The sequence below is a fragment of the Fistularia commersonii genome, chromosome 4, assembly GCF_037954325.1.
Source record: "Fistularia commersonii isolate RoL2024-O1a breed Wild chromosome 4, RoL_Fcom_v1.0, whole genome shotgun sequence".
Taxonomy (NCBI): Eukaryota; Metazoa; Chordata; class Actinopteri; order Syngnathiformes; family Fistulariidae; genus Fistularia; species Fistularia commersonii.
Window position 1 is genome coordinate 15225695 of NC_141287.1, and position 13117 is coordinate 15238811.

The 13117-nt window shown below is 43.8% G+C and overlaps 1 protein-coding gene across 2 annotated transcripts in view; it reads left to right on the forward strand.

Moving 5' to 3' along the window:
* The window catches only part of LOC147234879 (zinc finger protein 654-like), a 16954-nt gene continuing 3837 nt past the window's right edge, over positions 1 to 13117 (forward strand). The window contains exons 1-11 of one of the 2 annotated variants that reach the window (XM_086145546.1): positions 1 to 156; positions 2172 to 2317; positions 3901 to 3982; positions 4370 to 4505; positions 4887 to 5089; positions 5865 to 6001; positions 6167 to 6308; positions 6774 to 7058; positions 7141 to 8307; positions 8894 to 9675; positions 10224 to 11266. In XM_086145546.1, the coding sequence (XP_086001672.1) occupies positions 31 to 156; positions 2172 to 2317; positions 3901 to 3982; positions 4370 to 4505; positions 4887 to 5089; positions 5865 to 6001; positions 6167 to 6308; positions 6774 to 7058; positions 7141 to 8307; positions 8894 to 9675; positions 10224 to 11266 (4249 nt within the window). In that variant the 5' untranslated portion in view covers positions 1 to 30. Of the gene's footprint in view, positions 157 to 2171; positions 2318 to 3900; positions 3983 to 4369; positions 4506 to 4886; positions 5090 to 5864; positions 6002 to 6166; positions 6309 to 6773; positions 7059 to 7140; positions 8308 to 8893; positions 9676 to 10223; positions 11272 to 13117 lie in introns of those variants that run through there. The other variant, XM_086145547.1, reaches the window with a different exon arrangement.

Genomic DNA, 13117 nt, shown 5'->3' on the forward strand with positions numbered 1-13117 from the left:
ACTGACTATGCGCCGGATGCAGAAGCCAGTATGGCGGATAGCGAAAGTGATTTGGAAATAGACGGGTTTGAATTAGGTCTTGACACGTTGTGTAACAGATACTGCGGCGATGAATCCTCCCCAAAGAGCAAAGAATATTGTTCTGAGTTTTGTGAGGTATGTTTGAATCCTCTCCGACGGATAATCTCCTTTGTTGTTGACTGTTTATCGCTAGCGTTACCCCTATCGGTAGCTAATGTTAGCCTCCAGACTAGCTCGATTTAAACAGTTGTTTGCTACCACCGTTGGTCCGGTATCGTAAACACACGAGTTAGAGATCTGAAAATGTGATTTTGTCATAGGCTTAGCTTCCCGTGAACGTACAATCTAGAATGATTCCCATTTGACCCGTTTTAGCTCGCTAGCTAGCTAGTTAAGGTAAGCTAATTAACGCCAGGATAAGCGAACTGTGCCAATATAAATAGCTTACCGTTATTAACGAGTATTTCAATTAAGCCACAAGTACCAGAGCACCAATCTGCTTTTAAACGACGATACAGGATTAAACGGTAGTTTCTTTTAAACACATCCGACTGGCAACCCAAGATGGGAAACTTGTGTAGAAAGACAGTTAACGAAAACGCCTTGAATCGTCTGTGCCACTGTTGTGGTTATACGGAGAGATAAACATAAACTTCACACATTTGCTGATGCTTGTTTATCGGAACGGACTGGATGGCGACACCTATGATATTGGTTGACCCACATGGCCCGATATGACAGTAGGTTCCAAAACATAGCAGCTGTCCGATGGACACATCTCACAGTCAGTAAGTTATTGCCAGCAATTTGAAAAAGTTGCAAATTTACCATTCAAGATGTGACTCCCTCCTGGCAGTTCCTGTCACAGTGAATGATAAAAGTGACGTTTTTAGGTTATCAAAAGGCAGTGGTCATCTTCAGACCCATGCTTTAATGCATTTAGCGTGTTACACATGACTTACTGAGGTGGCATACCTCCTGAATTTGATTCATTGTGTGAAAAATTGCATACAAGAGCAGCTAATTTGCTTTAGGCTGAGTATAAAGTGCCATATGGTAGGTCTTTAGCACCTGGACTACGTGGCTGATGACAAATATAACTAGTTTAGTTATTTAATGTGGAGCAGCGCAAGTAGTGGAATTGCTAGATTGAATTGTGATTAAGAAGCAGACCGTGTAGCAACATGGGGTAAATGATGATGATGATGATGATGATGATGATGAGAAATTATTATAAATCGTGTAACTCTGATTTTCCAAACACTGGTGCTTAAAATTAGTGGCGAGGCGGTGCGGTGGTGAGACAACTAGACAGGAGGAAGGCTCCTGGTTAGATTTTAGTTGCCTTTTTTTCCATTGTGTGAGTCTTGTATGGTTGCCACATGGCTACATGTTTTCTCTCCAGGTTCCATGGTCTCCTCCTACAGTCCTGAAATATGAATTTGATTGAAAATTCATGAAAATGATCCATAAATGTGAATAATAGAGATAATGGTCCAGGATGTCCAGGCTCTGGCGCTCTTGCAGCCTTGTGTGTGATTCAGTGAATGAATGAACAAATGGATCGTGTTCAAATTCTGAAACACGTGCTGATCACAGTGATGCCTGACAACAAACAGTGAACAGAATGACGATTCTTCACCAAATCATATTTTTGTCTTTGGACATTATAAGTTTAATACCGAAACTAATATGTTTTGGTACAGCGTTTTTTCCCAATAGAGTCAGACTCTGCTGCAATTCTCCTAATCTAGAGACCTACCAACATATCTCTCACGTGACTTCGGCATGGTTTAAAGATGTTGACTGAGGGAAAAGCTTTTCATTTTGTATGTACACATTTTATTATCTAGTAGTTGAGAATGTGTCCAAGAGTGGACAGAATGCCAGTGTTGGATGGTATTATCTGATGACAGTTATGACATCAGTTCTGCGTTGACAAATTTCAAACTAAAAACAAAAACAAACTGTATTTGTGCTTCTGTTCTCCACCCATCTCTACCTTGTTTGCATTGGTCAGTTATTAAGCAGCTTGGTCAGGTTCACTCACATTTGATAATTGGTTGTTCATTTAGGTAAGGATTGTTTTTTGTTATGTTTTTTCACAAACGACTCCACCCCCTGTTCACCCTGTCCTCCTGAATGCACAGCTGGTTGAAGAATACACAGGTCAATGGCAAGTTCCTCTCCCTCAGCTGAAGGTGTTACGGACAGCACTCTGCAGTTTCACTAAAGCCGCTGCTGCCTTTCCAGATGACTGTCAGCATATCCACTATGTTCTCAGCAGCCTGGCCCTGTAAGTAGACTGAAGCAGGTTTTGTGTCATAGCTTTTATGGTAGTTCAACCACACAATATGTTTACCTAGTTTAGCAGTCACTGTCTCCAGGCAGCATTATATGCACTGTTTAGATATGAAGTCTCGCGTTTATTTTTTTTCTAATGTTTTCTTTTTAGTTTGACTGCAAATGTAATATTTTGAGAGTTTGAAAGGAAGTCTCACACCGGGGCGGCGTGACGACTGCAATATTTTGATTTGTGTAAACAAGCAAAGCATCACAGGGGTGAGCTCAGTGCGGTGCAATTTCTGTGAAATGCTGGTTGCAGAATTGGAGTCTTTATTAGTGACAAGGGTGGACATTTATAAGCACAAGAATGGATGGTTGCCGGGCACCGAGGGGCTGATCAATGCACAATGTCAGCATGTGTAAAATTTCCACCAAGTCTGCTTTTTCCGACCGCTAAATAATCCAAGAAAAGAGAGCTGATATTATCTCCCTTTATTGTTTTGTGCTCAGCCTACAGATAATCTCCAGACTAAACTGAGACTGACTGAGTGTGTGACCAGTCAGCTGATGGATTCAAAATGATGTCAGCTGTATCTTTGATTAATAAAGCTTTAAATAGACATGTACAATACTTAAGCCAATATGCCAGGGTGGGCCAATTTCACGAGGTTTTGGAAAACCTCTTGTTCTCCTGTTTTTCAACACATAGACACTGACATCACATCACAGTTTCACTGACAGCCAGCAAAACAATTGCGGTGTGATGTTTTGATTCACTTTTCCACCAGGAAGAATGAAAAGCCAAATGTTCTGGGACAGCCAGTCATAGGATTTGACCGTGCATAGTTCAGCTGTCCTGCATGCCTCTCAGTTTGGGGATGTGAAACTGTGTTTCCTGGCAGCAGCCCCTTCTGTCAACCATCACCGCTCTGTCAGTCGTTGGCCTAAATTCACCAAAAGAAATATCATTCATTGTTATTATACAAGGCCATTTTCATAGGATTTGCACCAGCCAGTCAGGGATGTGTTTTTCGTTTGTTTGTTTTATGCAGTCCGAGAATATTGATTTCATCTGGTATCTCTTTTGGTTTGTTCGCGGTCAGTAAAAAATACCTTGAGGGGTTACTTCAGTGATGGTGATTCCCCCCATAACAAGTTATCTTTTACACAGATTTATTTCAGAGTAGAATATCACTATCGATTAGATGCTACAGGGAATTTCTCTGCTGGGTTACCTGACACGTTAGTTTCAATGCACAAGCATATATCACGAAGTATGTCAATATCAAGAACTGCTGAATGCTGCCTTTATTTTTTTTTTCGCAGTATGAAGGCAATAGTCTTTTGTAGCATGTAAAAGACCCTCAGTGACCAATTCAATATCCCCACAGTTAAAACATTACTCTGTACTAATCTGCGGTATTTGACAGAAATCCCAAAAAGGAACGTTGCATCAGCAAGCTGGTACTTAATGTTAGAAATGTATTTGTGGTGAAAAAGCTGTTTGATTGACTGTATTTTATATACATGTGAGCTGTCATTTGTTTGGAGAAGGCCTTCAAACTCATTATTTCCTCCAATCTTGTCTTTCAGGAGTTTCTTTGAACTCATGCTGTTTTTCAGCAAAGAAGAATTTGGGGAAGAACCTTTAAAAGACATCCTGGATTCTTATCAGGTGATCAAAGTTCTCTAGTTTTTAGTACGAGAACCCGTACTAAAGCGACACATTTTTTTTATTTAGTCAAGACCATGCCCTTGAGAGGTTTTTCAAATTCAAATATGAATAAAATGGAGATAGATTTCAACGGGCATATTTTTTTTATCAGGCCAGATCTTTCTCAATGTGCTGTCAGCTGGGAAGCTAAAGTTGCCCTCACAAATGAGAAATCACTACCTTGAAATCAGAGGGAAAGAGCCAGTTTGATCAAACACTCTCATATGGTTTCTTCGGTCGTATATCAGTTATATTCATCTTTAAAGTCGTTATTTTGACTAATAGTCTCCAAAAACCAGAGTATTTGACAGGTAAATTCAATCAATCAACTTTTCTTCCTCTTTGCAGGAGTGCCATTTGCAGCTCCTCAGGCACAGGAATGTCTACCTCCAGCATGTCAAGCAGATCATCAAAGCAGGAGGCCCGTGGGAGAATCCTGTGTTACAAGGAATCCTGAAGGACAAACCCTTGCCTTCGAAGCAAGGTAGGCTCTTTACTATGACTGAAACAATGAACAGTTAATGAAATAGCTTAAATCACACAGGGCTGCATAAAATCTCTATTTTCTTTTTCCCCCAGATTTCATTTACGGTATTCCAAATATCAAAATGCAGGTTTTGATTAAAATAAAGAATATTCCAAAAGTCGTTGTATGATTTTAACCAATAAATTTGATAATTGTATTGAGTGCAGCGACACATTTTTGTACAGCAACGGGGCTGGTCTTCTTTTCAAAAAGGGTGGCAGTCCATGTGACTTGCAGCCCTTACCTTACATGTTATTTATCCTTCAGATATGTGTGTGTAAATGGTTTGTCTCGCACTTTAATTTCACCAACTTCGCTTTTTTATTCCCTCCCGTGCAGTTGAGAACTACCTGAACTCTGAGTTGCCAGTGTTCCTGGAGCTACGAGTCCGTTACCTTCAGGCCTGTGAGAGGATACAGGAGGCAATGGCCCTGGCAAAAGCCTGCCTGGAAAACCACAAGGCCAGAAAACATCTGTACTTCCATCAGGCGTACCTGACCTGCCTCTACAAGGCCTCACTGCACGAGCACCTTCACAAGGAGGTAAGAAACACATGCATTTTGTGTTTAAGCCACAACGACTTGAACAGTCATTCAAGAAATTCTCAGTACGTCGTGATTTACAATAATGTCCAAAAAAAAATTCCTTAAATTCCAAACTTTAGAGCACACCTATATGTAGGCCACGTCCACTAATTTTTTTCAAAAATAAATTGTACGTAAATAAGATTTACTTGTCTATATGCTGCAGGTGTCCCCGTTGAAACATGAGATATTAATGAAGCAAGATTTTTTGCAAACTTTCAATTAAATAAATGACAGTAACATCTACAATTAGCGGTACATAATACAAATGCTTTTTTCAGAACAGATACTGAACTCACGAGCAGCAGCTCTATTTCCTTCTTCGACAGCCAGACTGATTTCAACTCAAAAGATGCTTCGAATTTATTTCTGCGCTTCTTTTTCATGATGGGGGTGTGTGCAAAAAGTGCAAAATGGCTGATCTGAAGAATTATCGTAAATGCGAGAATGCCAAAACAATTTCATTTGTTCATTGTGACGGTGTTGGCGGAAGGAAGCGATCGTAATTGCCCTATAAAAATCCATAAACTAGCCCCATCGTTGTAAAAGCCGTAATTCTCAAGGCATGTGAACAAAGTAGCGGCATATATGCCGGAATTTATGGTAGTCATGAGAACTCTTCCATATTTATATCAAACATTTTATTGGACACATTAAGTATAATGCCCTACATTTTTCACTTTTTGTTTATATTTGTTTTATTGCATGTACGTCTTCCTGGCCTCCTCCTCAGATGGCAGAGATAGATGGGCGTCATGCTGTGGAAATCATCTGCAACACAGAGAGGGTTGAAAAAGATGAACTGCTTCTGTCATTATGTAAAGCGTTCCTCACCCAGCAGCTGCACAATGGAGACATGTACTACATCTGGTAAGAGTCACTGGTGGATCGGGGAATCATGAAAAGATGGATATAAAGTTTGCAAGATTCCTACATTACTTGTTGACCAAATCCTTAGATTCATCAACATGTAATTGGATTATTTCTTTTTAATTTGATAACAAACAGTTGAGTTAGCTGACTAACTTCTTGCAGGGACCTAGTGTTCATCTGGAGCAGGTTACATCTTCGTGCTCACCTCTCCAGACAAGGCTTCCTCGCTGAATGCTTGCAGCTTGCCTCTTCTGCCACCAACGTCAGAGCCATCTTCCCCTTCATCAAACTGGTCACCACTGAGGTACAGCTGGTACAAAATTATAGTTGTTCTCATTAAACCCTCTGGATCTTAAGCTAAAAAAATGACTGTTTCCGCCTTCGCCCTTCTGCCGCACTAAAAATTGTAATTGCCTAATATAAAGTGTAATAGTTGTGTATTCAGATTTAATACTGTGAACTGTTTTGAACTGTAAAGTTTTTATTATTTCAACCCCCGCGCATCTAAACATTTTCGTGCATAAAACTGGTCTCTGTTACAAAAAAGGTTGGGGACCGCTGAGATATTTGATCAAGAATTGTTCCAGAAAATAAATAGATAACAACTAATATTGAAAGAGTATGTTAAAGGACAAATTACTAGTTCTCCTTTTCCTCGAACGATGGCTTCAGAAATAGTTTTCTCTAAAACAAAAACCTGCTAAATCTGTCATTTCCTCGCCGCCATTTCACGCAAAGGCATAATGTGCTTCTGTTTGCTTGCTGGCAGCTGGGAGGCGAAGGAGTCCAAGTGTGTGTGGAGCTTTGTGCCAGGGCCCTGCAGCTGTGCGACATGCAAGCCGACAGCGTCGCCCGGGCTTTGGTCTGCAAAACCATCGCCTTCCTCCTGCCCCATGACCTGGAAATCTGTCGAGCATGTGCCCTCCTGGTCTTCTGCCAGGAACGGAGCCTGGAAGCTTACAGGACCGTTTGCCTGCTTTATATGCACCCTGACCAGGAGCCGCATCCCCGCAACAGCCCCGTTCGAACCAGTGTCCGCTTCCACATTCTGCAGGTCGGATCGGACGCTGTGTTTATATAAACTCTGGAAGAGAATTACATTTAGCACCTATAATGTTTTACCTTATGTTTTCCAGATGCTCAAGGAACGGCTGTGTTTTGACCCCGAGTTTTGGAACCTGTTGACCCTCCGGACACATTGCTTGGAGTTGATAAACGACAAAGTCTTGAAGGCTGCCGTTCTCAGCGAGATGAGGGAAGAAGAGGAGGAATACTGTGATGAGACAATAGTTAATATTTGTGTAAATGATTCAAATGCCCAAGTCTTAAATTCCTGCAAATGCACTGAAGCTGCAACAGAGAACCACAATCTTCCAGAGGAAAAGACCCCAGAGGGGGCGGCAGAGAAATGTGTCCAACCCCAAAACGACGCTCCCAAGAAGAAGAGGAGAAGGTGGGGGAGACGCTCGCGGAAGAGAGTCCAACCTGCGTCCGATGACGAGCTTGACCTTGGCGACGACCCGGAGATCGAATACAATCTGAAATTCACCTCTCTGCGTAATAAGCCCATGTATTCATTGAGACACAATCACACCACGAGGGAAAACGCCACCTCCGCCAAACTCCCTCTGAACCGCAAAAGGGAGTATTTGTCCCGATGCGTCAAGAGCCAGATATTGAAAAGGAAAGGCCGGAAGAAACGCTGGCTCCAAGGTCTTCCACGGCTGGAGCAGCTGCAGACACCAAAAGAGAAAGTCAAAGTCCCAGGGAAAAAACGGGGGAGGAAACCATTACAGAAATATGAAGTATCTTACCCCGATAATGAAATCTCCTTCACCGAGGAGGAGGAGGAGGAGGAATCTGGTTTTGAGGAAAAATCCGACACAGAAGATGAAGCCCGGGAAATGCCGCACTTGGAGAACGAACTCGAAAAAGAGAGCGTGCCAATGGAAAACCGACCTCAGCAAATGGGTGAACTCGAGAGACACACCAACTCCATCTCGAGTGTCGATACTCCGAGCCAAGAGGAAACGCAAACCCGGTCAGGCTCCGCGCTTTGTGACGGGCCCCCCGGGGACCCCCAGGCCGTCCCCCCCGCTGTTGACGGAGATCCGGAGCTGGACGGTCCGACCTTAGATTTGCTGGATTGTCCAATAGAACTGTTACACAGCTACGCTTTTAAATCCAAAAAGGCAGAAAACGACAAACTGTCTCCCACCGAGCCCTCGGAGTCAGACGAACTAAACGGCGACGCTTTAGAAGATTCCCAGCCGACACCGGAGACACGGGACACGAGCATAGAGGTCAGTTGGTATTTTTTCAAAGTGTCGCTGTGGTTTCGCTTCTCCATCATTTGTAATCCACCTGAAGGAGGATAATGGCAAAATGCAGAGAGGATAAGAAGAAGTCTTTTAATTCCTCTTGAAACATTTGTTACAGCACGTGGCTGTTACACAGAGCCACGATGTATCGCTGTTTTCAAAATTATGTCATGAGCCTGAAAATAAAGCCAACAATAAATGGCGGTGTTTATGTAAATCTTAAAGGTGGCTTGCCTCTGACCTGGTTTTGACCCTATGCTTTGCTGCCTTACATTACACAGAAAGAATCTGATGCATATTTGTACAGTACTGAAATTAATTTGATAGAATAGCAATAATATATATATATATATTTTTTTTTTTATGTAAGCATATTGACCTGTAAGCCAAATTCACATTATTACCGGGCAAATATTTTGTTCAAATGGTGTTTACATCTACAGATGCCTGTTTATGCTCACCTGGACAATAGTAAATTGACCCTTTCTATCAAAGGAAGTTTATTTAAACTGCTTTCCCCCGTTCCTACTGTGACCCTCCCTGCTTTGGTTTGCTGTCTGTCCTCCAGGAGTTAGGCCTGAGCAAATGGAGGAGAAGAGTACTCCGCACTCAGAAATACGCTCATTTAACTTACGACTGCGTCATCTGCCGTAAAAACTACAAAGGCCTGAATGTACTGAGGCACGCCCTCGCACACCTCAAGATCGAGAAGCTCCGGTGCGTGCTGTGCGGGAAACGCTTTAAACAGCTTTCTTTTGCCAAAAAGCACGTACGGGACCATATTGAGGAAATGTGCAATCATAAGCCGGACGTCAGTAATCCTCCCGCTGAAGATGCTCCGGCTGCCAATGGAACGGCGGGCGATGTCGGGAGCCAGACGCAGCCTCACGAGGAACCCGCCGCAAATTTGAAGGAGGAAGCTCCCAAACAGAAACCGCTTGGCAAGACGAGAGTGTCCAGCCTTAGAAGGGAAGATCGAATCATCAGAAACCTCCGAACACTCATCAAAAAGACAGCTGTGCTCAAGTCTAAAAACCCCAACTCCAATATCCACAAGCAGCTGGACTTCAAGGACGAGCAGGTGGTCATTAAAGAAGGCCTGGTGATTGTGAAAGACCTGTCCGGGATGAAGCAGGAAAAGGAGGGCGACGGGGCGGACAAAGCGGCGGGAGAAAACGGGTTCGGCGTCGACATCACGTACCACCTGTGCCCGTCGGTGTCCTGCGATCGAGTGTTCCTGAGGATCAGCACCACGCTGACGAGGCACGCCATCAGGTGCCACATTAATGACGACAAGGTGCTGGAGAAGACGTTTGTTTGGGCCAAGCACAAGTGCTCCCTCTGCCTCAGGTAAACAGGAAGTCGCGCTTACTCAATGGGATATCATGCTTTTCTCAATATCCAGCCTGAATGCTTACGAGGCGTACCTTGAGGCTCTGTTGCAAAAGTTGCAAAACCAAAAAAACTCAATAACAACCTTGTGGCTTGTTTTATTAAAAAAAAAGTCTCGTCGCTGAAAGTAAGTCATTCATGTACAGTAAAATTAATTTTTTGAAGAGGGCTGCTGGCGTTGGATGGTAGGAGAGGTTCAGCGTACCGCGTACCTTCCACAAATAAACTACTACCGGTACTCACTTTCACACCTCCACACTATTTAGGGCTTGCAGTTACACAGTGAAACTACTCCATGGGTTTTGTTTTGGACTGTGGGAGGAAAATCTGTGCTGAAAGGCACCCGGTCTGCCTGCTGGGGGAACAGCGGGTTTGAAATTTACTTGTGGGTTGAGGCTGAGTTATCAGCTGTTTCAAGCCTTTTTACTTGAGGGGATTGTGTTCGCCGTATTCATTTTCGAAGTTAATATTCATTGTCATTGTGTTGACTCCTTTCCCCCCGACAGGCAGCTGCAGATCCTCCAACATTACAAGGACCACATGAAGCTCCACGACACTCCCCTCCCTCACTTCTGTTACCATCTGGAGTGCGACAAGCGTTTCTTGACACAGCAAGAGTTGAAGGAGCACGTGAACACCCACCAGCCCTTCAGACCCCAGTGCTCCTTCACGAACTGTGACAAGGTGTTCCCAAGCATGCAGTGTCTCCACGACCACGAATGGAGACACTACATCCCGGCGCCTCAGAGGGACGAGTTGGACATGGGACCCAGCCGGCAGAAGCACCAGAATCCAGAGGCCCCCTGGAAGCAGAGGGTGAAGGTCGAGGAGATCTGGCTGCAGAGTAAAAAAGGGCAAAGGAGTAGCCCGAACGCTGACCACACCGAGGACTCTAATCACGGAGACGCCAAGGATATCAGCAAAGATCAGACCTGCGATGGAAGCGTAGCAGATAGTAGCGAAGATCACGCCCATATTTCTGAGAGGTCCCCCTCCTGGGTAGCGTCGGATGACGGTAAAACCCCCGTCAATGGATATGAGGAGATTGTCTCCGCCGCGCAGTCCAGCAGCGCGGCTGCCACTCAGAAAAAGAGGTGTCAGAAAAGAAGACGCATCAGCGACCCCCTGGACGTCAAGGACCTGGAGGACATGTCCACTCTGGTGGAAGGCGCCCAGCAGAAATTGGGAGAGCCGCTGATAACCGAGCACAAAACCTTCAGGCCCGAGGATCCTTCCTACGCGACCTTCGTGAAGGCCCCTTTCATACGGCCGCCGCCCTCCACCTACATGGATGAGTCTCTGCTTTCTATGCGCAAGAGGAGAGACACGGAAGAGTCCGCCCCAAAGAAAACCACTTGTGTGAATCATTACAAAAAGAAGGAGCCGGTGTCGGTGACACAGGAGCAGGTGGCGGAGGCGGCGCTGGAAACCAAGGTCAGGCATCGCTGCGACAAGTGTCTGTCCTCCTTCGGCGGCTTGGAGGAACTCCAGAAGCACCAGGCTCTGAACACCTGCTCTGCGCTCTTCGGCTTCGACTCGGACGATGAAAGTTAGTACTCCGCATTTCTCTGATATTTGATCGGCTAGAAGTCTCAGGAAGTAACATATTTTGCGGACCATAAAGCTCACTGCATTATAAAGCGCGAAATCAACGAACGGGTCTATTTTCATACATAAGGCGCACCACGTTATGAGGCGCATGATAAAACATACGTTCTATAAAGCAAAACCTAACAGTTTCATCGAACCTTATTCATCTCATTCATCTTACTTTGTTCCTTGTTTGGTCTCCTTTACTTGGCTCAGTTCATCTACTTGCTTCCTCCACTTCCGTACCATTGTTTCATTAATGTTGAATTCTTTCGCGGCTGCTCTATTCCTATGATCTACTGCCTGACTGGTAGCCTTGAGTTGACATGCTTCGTAAGCATGTCTCTTAACAGTTGCCATTTTTGGGGTTCCTCATAATCAGAGATACACAGTATTATTGTGTCAGAGCACAGTATGTACCGCTATTGCAAAAAGTGGCGGAGGTAACCGCACTATGTACTATTCTCTGATTGGTTTATCGTTGCCAGCCATAGCAGACACCTGAAGTTAGTGTGAGGTCGGAGCAACGTTGTATTTCAGCACCACATGATTACTCATCTGACGTTGCAACCCATATTCAACCAAGGACAGACTTTAATACAACGCCCCTGTGTCAGGTGGGAACGGTCCGACAATCAATCAGTCAAGCGAAGCGGCTTCGTCACCTACCAAAGTCACACTAACATTTTACAGATTTTTGAACGCAGCGTACCACATAAAATTGGCTCGAGGTCAGTAAGCACAACAAGAATTTATACATAAGGCACAAGATTATAAGGCACTGATTTTTGAGAACATTTAAGGATTTTAAGTGCACCTTATAGTGCGGAAATTACAGTAGCATCACTCAGTGTCCAACGTCCAATCGTGGATGAGCAGTATTCTTGCTATTCCGTTCATGTTTAAATCAGGGGTGCTCACACCTTTTCACCTCGTGAGCTAATTTTCAAATGACGATGAAGAAATGATCTATATGATAAAAATTCTGAATGTATGCATTTATATATCAACCAAGTTAACTTCACTCAATATACGTTTGTGCACCTTGCGTAACGGCATGAACCCATAGACAACAGAGTGCACTTTTGGTCATTACCTTATGCTGGGATTACACCAGTGCTTCTTATTGATTTTCTGTCACGCCTCCCCGAGAAAGAAGAAAACATTTTGCGCCCCTCCCCCTCTCCGCTACAACTATAGTATAATTTGTTATCAAAATTGTTTTAAGTACACCTCTGCACAACATTATATCCTTATTAACCTTAAAGAAAAGAAAAAAGAAAGAAAGAAATATAGATCAACTTGCAACAGCGAATAACTTTATTAACATCCTGGTTTACTGAAGTAACTTTCACAAAAGCAGGATAATTGTTCGCAATATTCGGCACGTTTTAGTGGAAAGAAATAGGTGTCTAATGTCTTTAGGTGACGTCTTGATATATTTGTCTGAATGCTCTCCGCTGCCAACATTTTTAGACACAGTAAACACACCGGTCTTTCCTCGTCTCCCACCGCAGTCACAGTGAAGCCAAGCACCACATACGCTTCATCATATTTCCTGGTCTTAGCTTTCGGGTGACTTTCGTTTGTCTCATTATCTCTCGCAGCCTTTCTTATCAGCCCTGTTAAATATTGTTTCACTGTGTCTCTTGACTATTTGTTCACCGTGCTTCATATTTTCTGCTCTGTGCTGTGTGTACACACGCTCGGTGCAAAAAGAAACCTACTCCATAGAGCTAATACTACACCAGAAGCATGTTCCCCAGGGGGGTGCAGCCCACTATTTGAGAAGCAATGGCACAGACTAAAA